The sequence below is a fragment of the Podarcis tiliguerta genome (genome assembly GCF_965153285.1).
Source record: "Podarcis tiliguerta genome assembly, chromosome: 10".
Lineage (NCBI taxonomy): Eukaryota > Metazoa > Chordata > Lepidosauria > Squamata > Lacertidae > Podarcis > Podarcis tiliguerta.
The window spans coordinates 45974883-45995159 of NC_139543.1; the positions used below are offsets into that span (position 1 = coordinate 45974883).

The following is a 20277-nucleotide window of genomic DNA, read 5'->3' on the forward strand; positions in this document are numbered from 1 at the left end:
TATTTCTTAACTGCCTTTTTTCCATTGTAAAGTGAGATCATGCCTTGCTAGGCTGCCATCTAGTGGCTAATTATGTGGAGATTTTCATGGTGAAACTTTCCATTCATCCAGATTCTTCACAATAACCCAAGAAAGTGTTCCCATAGTTTAGACACCAACAGAAGTTTGTTTCCTTCCATTGCACTTTCACTGATACAGAACTCTCTCCCCCCCCCCTTCAAACTTTACAGAAGCAACCGCGCATGGTCCCATTTTGAGAATGTACAGCTGAGCCTGAATTTTCAATGTTGTTTTATATAGCTGTATTGCAAAAGACAGTACACCGTGGGGAAACCTAAGCCATTATGCTGTTTACATTTTATTTTTAACTCTAAAATTACAAAGACAGCTAAATCCTTCTTGCACAAAATTACACATACAAAATAAAATGGACAATCAGCTATCAGTCCTATAAGAATCTTCTGTTGTTTAAACAAGCATATCTTTTTAAAATAAAAATGGGAGTACTGAAAATTATCCTTTCCATTCCCCCTCCTCATGGGAAAAAACCCCAATCCCAAACCTAAGCAATGGTAACACAGTTTTATAAAGTTACCTCAATAACAAGTCTGCCCCCTCTACATTCATTCTTCCCTCCCTCCCCCATTCAAGATCCACAATTGAAAAAATAAAGATTGCTGGAGGTGTAGGATGCACTGCAGACACAAGACTTTAAACACAAAAAGCAGTGGATAGGCACTGAAGGGTTGGGAAGAATGGAGCTTCTGTTAACACCTTCTCCTGGAAGTTGGCAGGGACCAAGACAGTGGTCAGACTTGTTTGGAAAGAGACAGGAAATTAAATTTTCACTGTATCCCCACTTTGTTGTGGTCAAACTATCATGATTTTAAATAGAGGATCTCTCCCCCCCCCCCCGCATGATTCATTTTAATTCCTTGTCTCCAACTCTACCACCCACTCCAGACAACAGCACAGTCCTCCCCTTGAAAGAGCAGTGAAAAGCTTATCTCAGTCCATCCCAGGGCTAGAAAGACATCATCCTACATGTATGCAGTTACATTAGAATCTTATCCACCATGAAATTTTGAAGTTCTGTAAAAAATGAAGTTATCCTATTCCATCTTGGGTGGCTTCCACTATTAGTTACATTTCTTAATCCCACCATTTCAGGGCCTTGGCTAAGAAAGTCATCCAATGCAAGTCCCTTTCTTAATTCAAATATTTCTAAAAATCATCTCCAAGCAATAGGAACACTAAAATATTCCCTTATCTGACCTGGTCTTCCCTCATGCTCAAAACACAAACAAGTATTGCATACCTTTAAGAGAGAGGGGGAGAAAGATGAACACAGAAATCTATTTTTAAAATTCTAATTGGGGGAAAAAATTCAAACCAAAAAAAAGGGGAACTTTCATATTGATGAGTGTCATTTAAAAAAGCTATCGATTGAAAGCATTATAGGCGGAATAGTTCAGTCTTTTATAAAGCTGCAATAGAAAGGAGTAGAGAACAAAGAAGGAATCTATTTACAGAGTAGAGGTCAAGAAGAAAGTCCAAGAAAGAAGGTCCCAAGCTTGCACTTCACTTTTTCTTGGCCGACTTCTTTGCACTGGACTTTGCTTTGGGTTTCGACGCTTTTGCCTTTTTAGGCTTTGACGCCTTCACTGGCTTAGCCTTGACAGTCTTTGGCTTCTTGGCTTTCTTTGGAGCAGGCGCTGGCTTCTTTTTGGCTTTTTTGGGCGCAGGTTTGGGCTTCTTGGCCGGCGACTTGGCAGCAGCCTTCTTGGGCTTGGCTGCTTTCTTGGGTGTTGCGGCCTTCTTGACTTCCTTCTTTGCCTTCTTGACGGGCGCTTTCTTGGGCTCATCCCCCTTGGCCAGGCGGAAGGACCCCGAGGCGCCGACGCCTTTTGTCTGCTTGAGAACACCTGTCGTCACCAACCTCTTGATGGACAACTTGATCTGGGAGTCGGCGTTCTCCCCCACTTTGTAGTGGCTCTTGATGTATTTCTGGATGGACTGGCGCGAGGAGCCAGCTCGGCTCTTTTCGGCTTGGATGGCGGCCACTATCATGTCCGAGTACTTGGGGTGGTCTGTCGACTTCTTGGCTGCCTTGGCCCGCTTGGGCTTGGCAGCAGGTGCCGTGGACGAGTTCTCGGTCATCCTTGCTTTGGAAGTTTCCCTTCAGGAAAACTGGCTCTTCGCCTCTGCCACGGGTGGCTCCTGAACAGCACGTGGGACTCCCTTGTTTGATGAGGGGAGCAACACTTTTCACCCCCCTCAAAGAGTCTCCTCGTGGCTTCAAACAACACCAGGCGCGAGTGTGGCTGTTGCCCCCCTTCAGGCTCCTGCTGGCGGGGTGTGGTCTGGGCAGCCGTCCCAGCAAATGCCCCCCACGGAAACTTAAGGAGCTCCCGGCTCAGGCCTCTGCTGTGCACCTGACCAGCTTCTTCCGCGGGCAAGCGGCCACGGTCAGCCCTCGCTGGCGTAGCTCTGTCCAGCGGCCTGGGCCCTGCTCGCCCCCCTCTTTCCCCGCTTCTCTCTCCGGGGCGCCACTGGACACCTCCTTCCTCTGCCGTCGCCGCCGCGCTGCTGCCTGTGCCTCCCGCTCTGCGTCTGGCTCTCTAGGCAGCAGCCGGCGCATCCGGGTATTTAGCGCTCAGGCGCGGACCGCGGTGAGGACAGGGCTGCTGGCTGCCTGTTCAGGCCCCGAATGGCGCCGCGCCGCTGACATCTGTGTTTCTTCCGCCGCCTAAAGCGGCTTTTTCCCGCGTCCCCCGGCGCCTCCTGGGCCCCGCACCGCGGCCGCCGGCTGCTCCGGTCCTTGAGCTCTTGGGCCCCGCCGCCGGCTCGCTCTCCCGCCGTCCCGCGCCTCCTCAGGGCGCCCCAAACGGCGCTGGGTGCGAGTGGGGCGCGGCGACATTTCCCCTTTGCGCCCCCATAGCCGAGCAGCCGAGGGGAGCCCCGGCAGGGGGAAAGGCGAGGACCAAGGGGCACCCCTGAGCCACCGGGGAACCCCCGTCCCGGCCCTCTGAGCGCCCCGAGAGCCGAGCAGGGGCCCCGGGAGCAGACCCCAACTAACACAGGGAGCCCCGAGCCAGGCGAGGCTCAGCTCAGACCTGGCCGGGGAGGGGGGAGGAGTGACTCCCCCAAGGGTGGGGGGTCTTTAGGGGGACCCTTGCCCCCCATCCCGTGGACCCCCTCCTCCAGACGCCCCCTCCCCGAAGCCCTAGCGCTGCAAAAACTTCCCTTTTTGTCGGATGGGAAGTTTGCAGCCATCCCCTCCCCCAAGGAGCACCTGGCAGCCCCCTGCTTGGACTTGGGGGTCTGTGGCCAGGGTGGGGGGCACAGGCCTGCCTTGCTTGACCTAAGGGGTAGAAAGGGACAGAGGGGGAGTTTGCCTCGCTAACTCTTGTTCCCCCAAAAAGTATTTCACTGGCCGCAGTGGTTTTCTAAATAATAACAAGTATGCCTATATAGGAAAGGATTGGGGAGGGGGGACGCGAAGCCCCCATATCTTAGTCAACCTAGGGTCGGCGCCTTTTCAGAAACTCCCCCCTATTCCTGCACTACACCTGTCCCCCCGCCCCCGGATCACTTTGAACCCCCACAAAAATGTTAGCGAGATTTACATAGGCTGTTTTGTTCCTCCTTGGATTTTCAAGGTGGAGTCGATCCTATTACTTAAAAATACTTTCTCGACAAAAGTTATCGGGGAGGGGGGAAAGGTAGGTGACGAATTGGGGTGCAGGGCAGTTTCTTTAAATGTGTTAACCCTAATTTGCCAGTCCTGCGGGAGTGCTTAACTGTTGTTAGGAGATTAAATGTACGTGCCATCGCCATCTTGCTGGAAGAACTGAGGTTGTTTTTCCCCCATCTCCCCTCTTCAGATTTTTTTCTTCCTTAATAAAGATATTAATTAAAAGCGTTGTGGATGCAAAATTGAAGATGCGGAGCTGCAATACGGCTTGTGGTACTGAGTAACTCCGGGGTGGGAAAGTAAAAAGCACCTCTAGAATACTTTTTAAGAATTATAAAAACAACCTGGGATCCTAGCAACACGGAGAGCACACTAGCAACAAATATATGTATATATAATCGGGCACTTTGGTACCTCTGTCTCCACCTCCCCCCATCCTCATAGGATCACCCCCCCCCCACCCCATCGCAGCTCGATTTAAGGCTTTTAAATGTGCGCTTTGCCTTTAGCTTTATTTAAAAATGATCATGGGGATTGCAGTTCTATGGCTGTAGCAGGCGAATAAACGTCAATATCTTTGAAATGCTCGTATCTTTTCTAGTGTTTTTATCTAGTAGAGTTCTTCCTCCAAAAGCAATCGGACTGATGTTTGTGTACTTGGAATAAGTGCAAACACTAATTTAAATATTTTAAAAGGAGTCTCGTGTCCGGATATGATTCTGCTCAGTGAGAGCTACAGACTTGCGTGGTAGTGTTAAACCCACCACTAAACACGGTTAAGTTGTTTAGGGAGTTCCAAAGTGAAATGATAGCAGGGGACGGTCGGGGAAACCTGTCCGCACACACCTAGCCCCTCTCCATTGTTTGGATTCCCGGTCTGGATAAGGGTGTGGGGCTTTTTTGCCAAGATACAGAGTTCCGGGATCGTCTTCCTTCAAGTAGCCTCCACCCTTTACCACTATCCTGATGAGTGCATGTATATAAACTGTATATATAAGTTTTTGCATCTAAGTTAAGAGAGTTAACTTAACACTTGGGTGCGAGGATGGAGCGGCGGGTAGATAACGTGCTGTTTTGAAACTCGTTTTTTTAAGGTGTCTTTCCTCTTGACTTGCTCTACGGAGATAACGTATCAGAAACGTTGTTAACAGGGGAGAGTATTGCATTAGTGTAAATTCTGAATGCCCCGCTAACCAGTATTTTAAGGGGGGGGGGGCGTGGATTTTTCTGTAGGAACAAAGTTATCGATGCAGCAGGTAGAGTAAAAAGGCAAAACTGCAATGGGTGTTTTCTGAAAAAGGCAAAGATGGAGTGTTTTTAGTGAAATAATGACAACGACAAAAGGTGACATCGCGCTTTTTTAAAAAAAATTGTTCTCATGAAAGTGGCTTTATGAGGGCTGGGCGAGTGTTTAGTGAAGAGTTGAGAATGATCCTGAAAAAGGACCATGGAGGAAGCAGCCCCGTGCACAATAGCCCATTGACAGCCCTCTGTTGACAGTAGTCATAGCTGCTTTGAAGAGCCTCTCATCAGTCAGCTGATTAATTCTTAAAGAGGGTACAGACGAGGCGAAAGCTCGCTCGCGTCGCTCTGGGCCACCGTAGGATGCCCGAGCCGTGGCTTGTGGGAAATGTAGTCGGCACGCTGCTGGGTGCCCTCTGATGGGCAGCAGCAAATGCAGAGCTCTCAAAAATGCGACGGGATAGGATTGCCGTAAGCAGCCGCTGGCTGGCCAATGCACGGCGCCTGTCGAGAACTCGCCTCCTTGCACTGTGCAAGAAGTGCCCCTTCCTGCTCTCCACATTACGCGCACAGACAATATAACAATTTTTTTTTGCAGATTTCGTTCTCCTCAACCGTAAGCAAGATCTCGCTGCCTTTGTTGTAACCGCTGATCGAAGCCACTACAGTGGTTTTCTTTTTGATTTCTCGCGGTAGGTATTTTACTTCCCTTTTTGTGGGTTGCCACAGAACTAGTGGCTTCCTCTCGTATCTCCACCGATGCACCAGACGTTTTTTGGAGCGCACCTCGGTGACAGAAATAAGATCAGAAACGGCTTTTTAATGGGCTGTTGTTCTACTACATGCGTTTTGCCGAGTAGAAAGGCTGTTGAGCTCAGTTTCTTACTTCCGAGTAAGCATGCCTAAGACGGCACTGACAGCCATTTTGAAGAACAAATTTGCATTCTTAAAAAGAAACTTCGATTGAAAAGGGAATTTTAAGCAGTAGGTTTACATACAAACCTGTGACAATTACTAATAGTGATTCTTATTTAATTATATTTTAAAACTCAAGATTTTAATGCCTAGCCCCATCACAAATCTTATTACTAAGACAAGAGGTGGAGATAAGCAATGGTGTAAATGACTTATTTTAAAAACATATAAATGCAGAGCACTAGCTTTCTGCCACACTAGACAAGAATGGCATTTCCTTTGTGAGTTACCTCATTGCCAGGTACTGAAGATATCAATCCCCAGTTTTGACTATCTTTATTTCACCCCCTGCAGATGCTCCACCTGTCAATCATCTGACTTGTGACTGGCAGGTAGATGGCCCCATTCACCTGTCAATGATGGGAAATGACGACCAAGCAGGATTGAACCCTGCCACCCATCAGCTGATGCACAGTGAGGGGTTCAATACTGCTTTCTGCAAGGATCTACTCTGTTAATGTCACCAGCCCATTGGGGTGATTGACTGGTGAACATGGTTTCAGAAAAACTGATGTGGGCCTCTGACAGGCCAGAGGTCCCCCAACCCCTCCTTCAGAACTTTTGTCACAATGCAACGAAGGCCATGGGTGAGGCATGAGGTTACCATATTATTGAAGCTAAGATGATCTGGGTAAATTCTGAAGTACTGGTGCTCTTTGTGACCACACCCATAGCCATGCTACTTCCAAGGATTAACTTTGGGCCAATGGATGCATTATACGTAACTTTAAATGTCAAGCCAGCTTTTTCTCACAAACCAACTCACTGTGCTCAACATCCAGATTGATGAATAATTTTTGTGAACTCAGAACCACATTTACATCACCTTGGGTTCCACAATGGAAGAAAACCAGGAAACTAATGAAGAAATAAAATTAAATGAGCACCATAAGGACTGCTGTGGTCCTTTCTGGGTCTATGATGATAGCCTTGGGTGGGGGAAATCTCAAGACTGGTGCTTGTGAGGTTTATAAATGCGTAGATGAATCTGCAAGAACTGTTGTTTCTTGCTTTACAATATGTACGGTACATAACAGTCAAGCAAGCTGCAGATAAGTGCCAATTATGACAATACCAGAGCAGTAGACATCGCTCTTCTGCGAATGCAGAAGTTGAATATTTACCAGGGCTTAAGTTACTGTAAAGAATTCATGTTAACTTCTTTTGCCCACGCCAAAAAGCAACACCATTTTTGGTATTTGAGGATTTTTATTAAGTTAGTTTATAATTGTGCAGAAAGAAAGAAAATTCAGCCACCTTCATCATTTGGCTCTGGCGACATTAGCAGTGACACCCCTCCCCACAGGAACACACAGGTGGAAGACTAGCTTCTGGAATGTGGCCGGTGCTGACTTTGCAGTAGGATGCATAGACGTTTCATCGGCATAAGGGGGGGAAACAACTGCCTTTGCTTTTAGTACGTGAAAACAAACAGCTGGTCCCAAACAAAAAACAAACCAACCCATATTCTCGGAACAAAACCAGTTTCATCTGAAGAACATCCTCCTCCTCCTGGCCCAGTGCATCTCAAAACATGGGTCACTGTGGATCAACACTGTCCGTCCAAGGAGACTTGCCATAAACTTGGAACATGTGTAAATTGTGTCTCTTTGCTTGGAAGAGAATTGGAAGCAAGAGGTCATGTGTGGTTTCAGATATATTCAAGGACCTGGAACAAGGATTCTGTTATGACTAAAAGAAGGCTGGGGAGAATCTCTGGCTCACTTCTCTTGTCAACTGCTGGTTAAAAACGTAATACAGGATTTTAAAATATAACACCCCACCCCCATATAAAATATATTTTCATGTATAAAATCCCAAAGAAGGTGCAAGTAGTAGGATCCAGCCCCAAACACGCCAAGTTATGTAGGTGCACGTGATGGATAGTCTGATGGAGGCTTGGTCCATTTCCTGGAGAGGGATGCTGGTTGCTAGGATACAGCTTTGTCCTCCAAAGCAAGGTACACAAAGCTGACTAACCTATGGAGCAAACAGACAAAGTTAGCGAAACTGACTTACACCTGAAACGTACCAAAATGTGCATAGGAGATGGCAGTCATCATACCACAGGTTTAACAGTTCTTGATTCTGGGTCTAAAACAAGTTTATAAACATTTTAAGGAAGCACAGGATATTTACTGTATTGGCCTGCATACAAGACGCACCTGCAAATAAGCCACACCTTTAAAATTCAAGGCTTATTTGCAGGTGCGGCCTGCCTTCTGGCTCTACCGCCATGAATTGGGGGGGGGGTGGCCAGCGCTCACTTCTGAGTGCGCTGCACGCCTTTGTCCCCCACGACCCACGTGGGCAGTTGTTTTAGCAGCGATACTGTAAGGTCGTGATTATAAGCCGCACTTTAACTTTTCACAATCAGAATTTAGGTGGAAAGTGCGGCTTATATTCGGGCCAGTACGGTAGATCCTGTAGAGCACAGATAGCACTGTGGAATACAGCTCCCATCATCCATGCATGTTGGCTGAGGCTGATAGCAGTTGGAGTCCAAAGGAAAACTAGAGAGGGGAAAACATTGTGCTGCTCTTCCTGCTGAGAACAAAGGAAGTGTTCACATCTTAATGTTGGTATTTTTGGATACCTGGGTCACCCGAAGAATTCTGCAGGCCCATTCTGCGCTTATGCAGGGAGGGCAGCCTGCTGCTCTAGGCCTAGCTTTAAAAATACAATGAAAGTTGGCAATTCAGACCTGTGGCTAGTGCAATTTGTCCCTCCCCCTGGAGCTTGTTGGGCAACATGGAAAAGGGGGAGAGCAAAAAGGAATGGCCCCATCCATTTTTGGATAGGAACCACCCTACTCACCTCTAGCATGTGTGCTGCCACATGATACAGCTACACTTACACACACCCACACCCACACGAGAATGAAGGCAAGAAAATAGCACCCTCCTAGAACACTCTTCTTGAAGGAACAGCTTCACATTGTTTTATGGTAAGACTAGTTTTGATCATTGGCAAGCAGAAGGCAGAGACACCATGTCCAATATAAGTGGCATCCCCCGGGCTGGAAGCAAAGGTGGCCTCTCAAATCCTGTCCCTGTCCCTGCCTCCTTGATCGCTCATAGCTCCACCCGATGTTCCCTTGTCAGGCCTGATAGCTGCTCTCGTCTACTTGCCGATACTGTTGTGAAGCATCTCCTTCTCTTGCAGGGCTGCCATGGCCAGGCGCAGATGCTCCTTCAGCTGCTCAATCTCTCGCTCTGACCGCTGTTTGATGTGGTTCAGCTCCATGTAGACATCCTGGTATTTCCCCGAGGCAAACCTCTTATCCTGTAGGGCAAATCCACACGCTGATAATTGGTATCCAACCCAGAGTGAGACTTGGTTCAAATCCTATTCTCCAGGATCTCCTGCAGTCTACACACCAGGGATGTGGAACCAGATGTTGTTCAGACTCCAGCCCCCAGCTAGCAAGGCTAACCAACAGGGATGATGGGAGATGGAGTTCAACAACATCTGTCTGTGCTGTCCTCTCCAACAGTCTCATTAGCTGATAAACAGAAGAAGAAGATTTGGAACAGGAGCAGGGGACCTCAGACCTGAGGACCAAATGTGGCCCTCAATACTTTCCCCAGAAAACACCATCCACTCAAATGCTCTTGGCCCAGCTCTGCATTCAAATGCTTTTGGCCTGGCTGGAACGTGTCCTTGAAATGTGATCATGCTTTTTGCTTGCCAGGATGTACGCATGTGTTTCTCTCTGTATAAACCTCTGACACATACACGGCAGGAACACAGCCTACTGTTCAAAGTTGAGAATCTCCTCCATTGCTCTACCTACTTTTTGCCTCTAGCCCTGCCTACCATCTGGTTAACCACTGTGAGAAGATGGGCCGTTGTCTGGTCCAGAAGGGCTATTCTTCTGAAGAGCTGCCGTTCTTTCTCATTTTCCCAAAGTCTATGCCTTCAGCTTCCTCTAGCCCTCGATGGTCCACAAAGGATGGAAGCAAGGAAATGAGTGCAGGGGAGACTTATTCTGACCTAACTTAAGAAGCTTCCTTATACCGAGCCAGACCATTGGTCTATCTAACTTAGTACTGTCTGTACTGAGTGGCAGTGCATCTCCAAGATTTCAGATGGGACTCTTCCAGCCCTCCTTGGAGATGCCAAGAATTGAACCTGGAACTTTCTGCATGAAAGCAGATGCTCTACAGAGCAGATTGATGTTGCAGGTGGGAATCGCACAGTGACAGTAGCATCAGGGTACCAAACAACACCACACAGAAGTCAGCGTACAGAATACAACTAACCCTGGCCCTGCCTGCAGGACTTGAGCAAAGGAAGGGCTCTGCCTTTTCCTGGCTGACAAGTGAACCTGACTTGCTCCTAGGAATCTACCTTTTGCATCATTTGGAGTTCATCCCTAAGACATCGGATTTCTTGCTTCAGGTACAGAAGTTCGTTCTCTTTCACTCGCAGCAGCACCTGCAGAGAAGAGCAGAAGGGGAGAGGTAAGGAAATGGGTTGAAAACTTGCTGAGGGCACAGGTAAGCACAGGTAAAATAGGTTTCCTAATCCCCTTGGGAGAATAAGCAACAATAGCTAGGTTGCTCAAGTGTCCCATATAGCATATTTGCAAAATGGCTTCTGGTATGAAGCAGAAGATCACAACACACACACACACACACACACATTTTCATGAATGGGCCAAGTGGTCGTCGTCTAAGAGTGCAGCTACATTCAGCAAGTCATCCATCTTGAGCAATAACAACAATTGGGCCTCATCACAAGCTTCTTCAAATAACTACTTCACAGCCTATGGCAGCTTTCCTATTGCAAACTGCTTTGATTTTTTTAATGATGTGGCATTGCTTGAGTATGAAAAGCTTCACCGTCTTTACAGTGCTCACAAGCGCCATCTTTTTACGGACTGGGCTTCCCTAAGATTACTCAGGAAGCCCAAAGCCAAGGGTCACTCACACAAAGTCAGACAATATCCACTGTCCTCCATATCAAAATCACTCTCCTTAGTTGCTGTACTTTGTGTTTTATCTGCTTTACAACCATTCCAAGCACAGTTCTCACAGGCAACTGCACAAACGTTTCCCCTTTCCAGCCTTTGATATCTACTCCTTTCCAAACTGATTACTCTTCTCCTGACACTTTGAAAGCAGCAAGCTCTCAGATATAAGCAGCATTTCATATCTGAGACCCTTGGCGCACAATGGGCATTGAACCAGGTTATAAAAAGAAACAAGAGTCCTTACCTCCAGCTCACAAGAGTTCCTCTCGTTGTTGTGTGAAGCACCATCACGTGAGCCTTGGGCTGCAATGAATGCTCGTAGTTGCCCAATTTCCTCCGACAGGCGCCTCTGTAACTCCTGGGGACAAGGAGCGGAAGAGTCAGGCTTCAATTATCTGTTGCTCTTAAACAGGCAGATACTTGGCATCTTACAAAGCCTGTCTTTCCAGGGATCCTCAATGGAAATGGTCAAATCCTAAATGCCTCCAGCTTTAAAATATGCCCCCTGCACAAGAATCCTATGAATTGGCCATCATCATAATCACAGCTGTTGCCAGCACCAGTCAGTAGCATGAACCACCACCAGCAGCTCAATGGGAATTTTAGGTCATCGCTGTAAGCCTGACTATCATGGCTACCAATTCGTTTCTGGTCTCCACCCAAAGTGCTGGTTTTGACCTATAAAGCCTTAGGACCCTAAAACCTCAAGGACTGCCCCTCCCCACATGAATGAGCCCAGATCCTGTGGATAGTCATCAGAGGCCCTTTTCCGTGTGTCTCATCTAAGGGAAGGGCAGAGAATGGCCACAAAAAATTGTGCCTTTTTGGTGGTCTTCCCACCAATATTTGTGGAACACACTCCCCAGGGAAACTTGCCTAGTACTATCATTGTCAGTTTTTAGGTGCCAGACTAAGGGGTTGGTTAGTTATTTTTGTATAGGGAAATTATTTAATGTTTGATGTTTTATTGTGTCTTTATATTTTATTGGAAGCAAAAAAAAATTTATCATCATCATCCCAGGCCTTTGGGAATGAAGTTAGCTTCTACTGCAGCACTCATATTTTTGTGTGGTGACAGTCTTCCTTGTGTTGCTGGATGCCCATTTTAGGACTTTTTTCTTTTGGCTTTTAATTAATTGATTTTATCTGTTTATATTTTATATTGTGCAGTTGCTTTGATACCCTTTCATATAAAGCAATTAATAAATGCAATTAATGAAAATACAGTAATGAAATTAATGAAAATCACCATCGTTATTATAATTTATCATTTATACCCCACCCATCTGGCTGGCCAACCACTCTGGGCAGCTTCCAACAAAATATTTAAAATACAATAAAACATCAGACATTAATAAAATTCCCTAAACAGGACTGCCTTCAGATGTCTTCTAAAAGTCAGATAGTTGTTTATTTCCTTGACATCTGGTGGGAGGGTGTTGCACAGGGCGGGTGCCACTACTGAGAAGGCCCTCTGCCTGGTTCCCTGTAACTTCGCTTCTCGCGGTGAAGGTAAATAATGATGAAGATGAAGAAGATATTCTCTTCCACACCAACTTTCTTCTTCCCAATTCCCACCCTTGATCAGGTGTGGGAAACCTTCAGCCTTTCCAATGTTGCTGAGCAATAATTCCCATCATCCCCAGCAACTGCTAGGTCTGATGGAAGTTGTAGTTCAGCAACATCTGGCAGTCCAAAGGTCCTCCACTCCTGTCTACACAGAAAGCCACTTGCCTGGTTTTGCCGCAGCAACTCCTTTCCCTCCTGTTGGCAGTGCTGCAGCATAAGCTCCTGCTCTTCTGCCTTCTGCACAAGGCCCCCAATCTCCAGGCACTTCTGGGAATACTGCTCTGAAAGCACCTGCAGCTCCCTCTTCAGGGACTCGACGTCAGACCTGCAGCAGAGGTAGAAAAAAAAATGCTGTTGCCAAGAGCTGTCATCCCATCCCAGGGCTCTTCTACAAACACGGCTGACTTCCCCGTCTCTGATGGTCTCTTCTGCCATCACTGGTATCCCAGGGTTCCCCTTGTGGGCTGCACAAGCTGCCCCTTGACCAGAGAACAAAGGTGCTAGATGACAGGTGGGATTGGTCATGGCTCTGCACAAATGACCATTGATTACAACATCATTGTAATCCAGTGAAAACTGATAGCATCTATTATACAACAGCACTTTGGCTTAAGATAGCTGCATGCTCAGAAACACTAAAAACTGGACAGAGACAGTATTCAGGGCAGTTTCCTAACCTAATCTGATTTCCAGTGTATCTTGGGATAAGAGAGTGTCTCAAACCGAGCTGTATGTGTTGCTTCAGGAGAAAGGCTCTTATCGACTTCCCTGAATCACTTTTTGCTTAGTGGGGATATGGCAGTTAAAAGAAAAGACACCGACAGTTTTAGGTGGTAGTTTTGTATCCCAAGCCAAATTCAAATGTGCCTCAAGGTGGGAAAATGTCCCAAAATAAAACCATTTGTGGTGTGTCAGATGAAGGGTTCTAATCTGTTTTTCCTGGATTGGTTTTTCTTGAAAAAACCACATGGGACTTAAACCCCCCCCCCCAAAAAAACCCAACCCATTACATTAATATTATCAAAAAAGCACCCCAATAGTAAACATCAAAAGTCTTCATTACTATTTTCTTCTTCAGGTGTCTTTCCTTTACATAACCAAAATGCTAAATTGTTAAGTGTCTGAAACTTTGCGACAGTGTTTACTACCATGGAGGTGACAATTATTGCTGGAGATTTATTTCTATGTAAATCCTGAAATGTAAAGTGACCCCAGGCTGGATTTCCATCCACATTTATGCCGAAGAGCTGCAAGTTGGGCAAAGGATCCCAGCACTGGACTAGATGACCCTCCCTTTCAACTCTACAATTCTATGATTCTGTGATTAGTTATCAGGATCCCACAATCCACCCCCCCCCATCCCTCCTTTTCATCAGACCCAACGATGTTGCAAGCTGCACTTGGGAATAGACAAGCCTTCCCTCCTCTCTAAACTCAGGGACACTATTCCAAGTTCAGAATGGATGCCGAAGAGCCATTGCAGGAACTTACTGATGCTGCCGCCGGAGTGTGTCGGTGTCTAAACCACCCTTCTGGAAGCTGCGGGTCCTGCCCAGTTCTTTATTCAGCTCTTCCCTGTGTGCCTTCTTCAGTGCTTCAATTGCTAGAGAGAAAGGAAATTGGGAAAATGGGCAAAAGAAAACAGAAGCCAGGGAAGACACGCGAGATGCGCTGAAGTAGAAACTACAATGCATTTTAATGCTTCCTAGCTAAATGGGAGAAGCCAAGCCTTCTTGGGGAAGGGACAGGGCTCAGCGGGGACACAGCACAAGCTTTAAATTCAATCTCTGCCATCTCGCCAGTTTAAACAACAGTAGCAACTGAGCAGGCAGCAGGCAACAAGGAAGATCCTTTGTGCAAGAACCTGGAGAGATTCTGCCAGTCAAAATAGACAACAGTGGGTTAGATAGACCAATGGTCTGTCTCAGTAGAAGTAAGCCTCATATGTACACAAAACACCCATTATTCTATTCCATGTGTCAGAGAAGATGCTTGAAGATTTCTGCACAATATGCATAAACGCACATACACATATGTATATAGACATGGCATGTGTCCTGGTGATATCAAATTATGTCCCACCTTTCTAAGGAGCTTTAAAAGACGGAAAAGACAGTCATCCCCCAGCCTGCATTCTACTATGCTGTGCAGTAGGTTAGATTGAGGGTGGTTGGCTGCCCCAAACTCATCCAATGGGCTTCATATCCAAGTAGGGATTTAGAACTGGATTTCCCCAATGCTAGGGCAGGAAATGGAAGGACAGTTCCTGAAGCTGAGACTCCAATACTTTGGCCACCTCATGAGAAGAGAAGACTCCCTGGAAAAGACCCTGATGTTGGGAAAGATGGAGGGCGCAAGGAGAAGGGGACGACAGAGGACGAGATGGTTGGACAGTGTTCTCGAAGCTACAAACATGAGTTTGACCAAACTGCGGGAGACAGTGGAAGACAGGAGTGCCTGGCGTGCTCTGGTCCATGGGGTCACGAAGAGTCGGACATGACTAAACGACTAAACAACAACAAGGGTCCATCTGCACTACACATTTAAAGCAGTATCATGCCACTTGAAACAGTCACGGTTTCTCCCAAAGAATCCTGGGAGATGTAGTCTCTTAAAGCTGCCAGGAATTGTTAGGAGACTGAAGGGACCGCTCTAATGACCATCTCTTAGCTAGGCAAAGGTGCACATCCAGCAACCCAAGAACACACAGTAGCTCCTACCTGCCGCTGTAGCAGCTGCCTCCTCAGACAGAAGCCGCTCCTTCTCTTGCCGCAACCGCTCCATCTCCTGCTGGTGATGCCGCTGCAGTTCCGTCATAACCTGTTGATGGGAAGTCTCCATCTCTGCTAAACTGCGCTCACATGCCTCCTGCCAGGGAGATCAGGAGTTGGGGGTGGCGGGGGCGAGAGGAGAGGAGAGGAGAGGAGAGGAGAGAATGAAATGCTGCAGGCAGCCTGACTGCGAGACTTAAGTGGGGGCAAATCTAGGGTGAACAAAGGCTGAGCTTGGCAAACCAAGCCATGGACCCTGATTCAAGAGACATTTCAGGTGCTTAAAAGACAGCTGGCTCAGTGGCTATGTATACCCAACTTTTTCCTATAAGTAGCAGTAGCAGCAGCAGCAGCAGCAGCAGCAGCAGCAGCAGCAGCAGCAGCTGTAGTCATCATGATGTCATCCCACAGTTCTCCCCATTGTTCAGGGATGGGGAACTTGCAGCCCTGCAAATGATGTCACGCTCCATGTCCCTTCAGCCCAAGCCATCATGGCCAAGGATCAGGGATGATGGGAGTTATAGTTCAGCGGCATCTGGAGGGCAATAAGGTTCTCCACTACGGCCAGAGCTAGTTGCATGTCTTGAAACACACACACACACACACACACACACACACACACACACACACACGGTGAAATGGAAATATTCAGAAGTGCCTTTCCCTCTCATGCTTATATCCTGGGTTGCCACATGGGGGCATCTGAATAGCAAATGATCACAAAAGAATGGTAGAGATCCCCCACCACAGACACTCTATACTAGATGGAGTTGTATGACCGTTCGTTTATAAAAACCACATCGCAAATGGAAAGAAATGTATTAAAAACACAAAAGCGGGGCAAAACTGAGCCTTTATAGGGCTTACGGTTCATTACATGAAGACTGCAAACCAGTTCTCAATATTTCTTCCCACGGCTTTAATTTATGTGCCAACAATTTTTTAAATGTAGTGTGCAAATATAAGTATTTTGCACTTGTTTCTAGAGTTTGATTTGCACGACACAGAACACAGCAGGCGGCTGCAATCATATGGCAACTGGCTTCTGGGGCCAAGAGTGCAATAAATACTTTCAGTGTTAGCTAAACTTGCCGCTCTTCCCTCCAGACCTACGCTTTGCTTATTTTTGGTGCATAAATAGACCAACAAAGGTGACGCATAAGGACAGGCCAGGATCAGGCTCTCTTCTGATCTTTCCTAAATCAGACTGCCCTGGCCATGCATTAGGCAGAGAGGTCTTTGCATACAACAGTTATAAATAATTAGCATTGATTACAGATGGGTCTGATTGTGGTTGCTATGGCAGCAATAAGCTATATTAAGTGCAAGCAAATGAGGTTGACTCCGCACCCCCCCAGTCCTTGCTTCCCTGCCCTTATGACATGAGCTTGGTGGGGAGGAGAGAAAATGAAAAGCGGGCAGATTCAGATCACCACACTAGGCTATTTTGTTACCTGAGAGATGTAGCCTCGGGGTGCGTGCCCATCTCGGTGAGATTTTGCTTCACTGTGGGCACGCAAGGACTCCAGCTGTGACCTCAGAACCTGGACCTGTGTAGGGAAAAAAATGAGGTCTAACCATACTGAAGGATTTCTTCAAATCAACATGCTGCACTAACCTCTGTCTGCCCTTATCCAGCCCCCACCTGCCTGCCATCTTGCCAGTTTAAGGGGTGGGCACTGCCTGGCAGCTTTGCCCTCCTCCTTAGTCTCCACAGTGCTCCTTGCAGGACCTAACAGGGAGGAGGAGGGAGGATAAAGCTGGAATCAGTGGGCTCTGCCTGTCATTGGCTTTGGCGCCCCCTACTGCCTGTCTCCTTGCCTGCCACCCTACCAATCTCAAGGGACACCAGCCACCACTGCTCTTTGCAACAAGGCAATATACGCTCAGAACAGAGAGAGGCCGAGGCACCCAGAGCAGGGTTAGAAATTAGCTTTTTGCGACTGGCGAGGATCCAACTGCAACTGTGTGGAGATCTCTGGATGCTGGGTTGGCAACTGACATCTGGCTGGTCTCTCCAGCTTTCCTAAGCAGGCAAACAGAAGAACTAACTTACTGCATTTAAATCCCACCTTTTTCTCCAAGGAATACATGGTTCACCCTGTTCCTCAGTTAATCCCTACAACAGGCATGTCCAAAGTCCGCTTTGGGGGCCTAATCCGGCCCGCCGGTTGGTTTAATCCGGCCCCTGGGGCAGTTTATATTCTAAAAAAAGCTCAAAAACTTCGGTCGGCCCTCACACATGTTCACTTCATCAAATCTGGCCCTCTTTGAAAAAAGTCTGGACACCCCTGTTAAGAGGCTGTGAGTTGCCCAAGGTCACCTAGTGAGCTTCATAACTGAGTGGGGAATTGAACCCTGATCTCCCAGGTCTTATTAAACACTACACTACCCTGGCTTCCTAGAGTACTTCTGCTATGGAGCAGCTATATAAAATAAGTAGGAAAATTAACATGGGGAAAAGCCACATGTCATTTAGAGAAGGATCTGAAGTATTTTCCCGGAGCTTGAATTTATTTTATTCTGGATTGTTTTATTTGATTTTTAATGTGTTGTAAACCGCTTTGAGATTACCCGCCCTTTAAAATATAAAGCGATATAGAAATGAAATTAATAATAATACTAGCAGTAATTTTAAAAAATCTCATTTTATGAGACCACTGTAAGCAGATTAAAACATTAGCAGGATTTTAATCTCACTTGTAATGTAACAAACACTATGGATAGATACAAAATATAGATTATGAAATAATATGCAAGTTGAAAATGTTGACAATAGGACCCACGGAGGGGATGGGGAGTAAGTCTACAGGAAACCAGGCAGAGGGCCTTCTCGGTAGTGGCGCCCGCCCTGTGGAACACCCTCCCATCAGATGTCAAAGAGATAAACAACCACCTGACATTTAGAAGACATCTGAAGGCAGCCCTGTTTAGGGAAGTTTTTAAATATGTGACATTTTAATGTATTTTCAATCTTTGCTGGAAGCCGCCCAGAGTAGCTGGGGAAACCCAGCCAGAAGGGTGGGGTACAAATAATAAATTATTATTATTATTATTATTCAGAGAAATCTCTTTATAGGGATATGCATTTGGTATTGTTATAAATTTATATTCATAGAATCAAATAAAACAATTAGAATAAATAAATAAAATCTCATTGCTAAAAAAGAAAAGAAAAAGGCACCAAGACAAACCAAGGTTTAAGGTGCCATTGGGCGATTAGCTTACATACCTGAATTTCTAAGACTGACACAAAATATGAAACAAGCCTGCGAAAAAAAGGAAACAGCACTCTCTTCTTGAAAATGATTAAGGCCAAGCCATGACTAACCGTACCTCTTTCTCCAGCGCCTCGTTTGCACCCTCGTGGGCTCCTTTGCCCTGGTTCAGCAGCGCCATCAGGGGCACCCGCTTGGATTCCTTCAGGGGCAAGCGCTCCAGCTCCTGCCACTTCTTCTCTATCTCTTCGCTCAGCCGAGTCCTCTGGGCTTCGGAGAGGGGGCCCCCCGGAGCCTCGTGGCCTCCTGCTTTAGGGCAGACGTCCCCTGCCAGGCCGTCTGTCTGCAGGACCCCAGTGGCCGGAGACTCAAACCACTTCCGCCTTTCCTCGGAGCGGAGAGCCAGGTCCCTCTCCAGCTCTTCGCGCTTGGCCACGCTCTCCGTGGCTCTCGCGCTCCCTCTTGTCCATTGCGGAGATCCGTGGCCCGCGGGCCCCTGCTGCAAGGGCGACAGCTCCACGTAGTCAAAAGCGTGGCGCGGCCCATCTGCTCTCCTGCTGCTGCCGCTCCTGGTTACCGCCTCAGATCCTGTGCTTGGCCGCTGCTCCTCTGTCCTGACGGAGCTCTTGGGGGATCCATAGCTGCGGAAGGAATTCTCCTTATTGCTGTCAGATAGCCTAGAATCAGGAGGAGAGGTGAGAATGGCACAGGCAAGCATCGCGAAAGCGGGCTAAATCCCCAATCCTGTTATGCAGTCATGCCCAGACTAGGGAACAGCCCAAGTGCAGTTAGCCCTGCTACATCATGCGATGACACAAAAGGATTTTTTTTTGGTGTGGCTGCAGGATCAGGCCAAAGACCCATTGAGCCCAGCATCCTGTCTAGGCCTATTGCACAGCTGTCAACTTTTCCCTTTTCTTGCGAGGAATCCTATTCGGAATAAGGGAATTTCCCTTAAAAAAGGGAAAAGTTGGCAGCTATGGCCTATTGATATATCGCCCAGGACATGTATGAGAGGCAGACCATGACAGAGGCTTCACCTGGCAGTGTACTGGCAGCTGTTATAACTTGTTCCTCCCTCGGCTACTTTAAACTGCTCTGCGGAAGCATGGACAGCTACGTGCTTCTCAGCGGAGCAATTGAAAGAAGCCTCTGGCTTGTGCAAGCCAGAGGTAGGGCGAGAGCAGTTTAATGCTCAGCTGGGGGGTGGGGGGAGGGAGTCCACGTGGCCCCCAGCTCAGCAGCGCCAGTTCCCTCCATGCCAAGTGCTCGGGATGGAGGGAATCTCTCCACCCCCCAGCCCTGGTTATAAGTTGCATCGTCCCCGGCCCCACGAGGCGCTGAAGTGAAGCTGCCTTAGCTCCCTCAAACAGCAGCAGTTTCAACCTGACGCCTTAAGGGCCGGGGTCAATGCAGCTTGTTGTGTCAACATTGCAGTGTATCGCCAGATCGCGATGTCTGACGGGTGATAACATCGTGATGTTGAAAACCCGGCATTGCCCATCCCTAATCCTGTTCTTACAGAGGCCTGCCAGATTGCACAGGCTTGGCATGGAGGAAGTCCCGGGTTCAAGCGCCTGAATCTCCAATCAGGACTGTGAGAGACCTCTGCCTGATACCCTGGAGAGAGACTGATGGTTACTGTAGACAAGGCTGAGCAAGATCAGTAGGCCGGCTTATACCTGCTGGCAGAGCTCAGCTGGTAGAGCATGAGACTCTTAATCTCCGAGTTGTGGGTTCGAGCCCCACATTGGGCAAAAGGTTCCTACATTGCAGGATGTTGGGCTAGATGCCTGCTGTTACAGCTTGGTCCCTTCCAACTCTACA

The 20277-nt window shown here is 47.4% G+C and overlaps 2 protein-coding genes across 4 annotated transcripts in view; both read right to left on the minus strand.

Moving 5' to 3' along the window:
* Nucleotides 1-342: 342 nt before the first annotated feature.
* H1-0 (H1.0 linker histone) lies at nt 343-2642 on the minus strand. The gene has a single exon (XM_083400865.1). The coding sequence runs from the start codon at nt 2158-2160 to the stop codon at nt 1582-1584; it is 579 nt and encodes a 192-aa protein (XP_083256991.1). The 5' UTR covers nt 2161-2642; the 3' UTR covers nt 343-1581.
* Nucleotides 2643-7103: 4461 nt separating this feature from the next.
* TRIOBP (TRIO and F-actin binding protein) overlaps nt 7104-20277 on the minus strand; it is a 63366-nt gene continuing 50192 nt past the window's right edge. For 2 of the 3 annotated variants that reach the window (XM_083400722.1, XM_083400721.1), the window contains exons 13-21: nt 18569-19127; nt 16687-16782; nt 15182-15329; nt 13953-14064; nt 12627-12786; nt 11137-11250; nt 10268-10354; nt 9001-9199; nt 7104-7894 (exon numbers count right to left, since the gene is read on the minus strand). In XM_083400722.1, the coding sequence (XP_083256848.1) occupies nt 9038-9199; nt 10268-10354; nt 11137-11250; nt 12627-12786; nt 13953-14064; nt 15182-15329; nt 16687-16782; nt 18569-19127 (1438 nt within the window). In that variant the 3' untranslated portion in view covers nt 7104-7894; nt 9001-9037. The remainder of the gene's footprint in view (nt 7895-9000; nt 9200-10267; nt 10355-11136; nt 11251-12626; nt 12787-13952; nt 14065-15181; nt 15330-16686; nt 16783-18568; nt 19128-20277) is intronic. The other variant, XM_083400723.1, reaches the window with a different exon arrangement.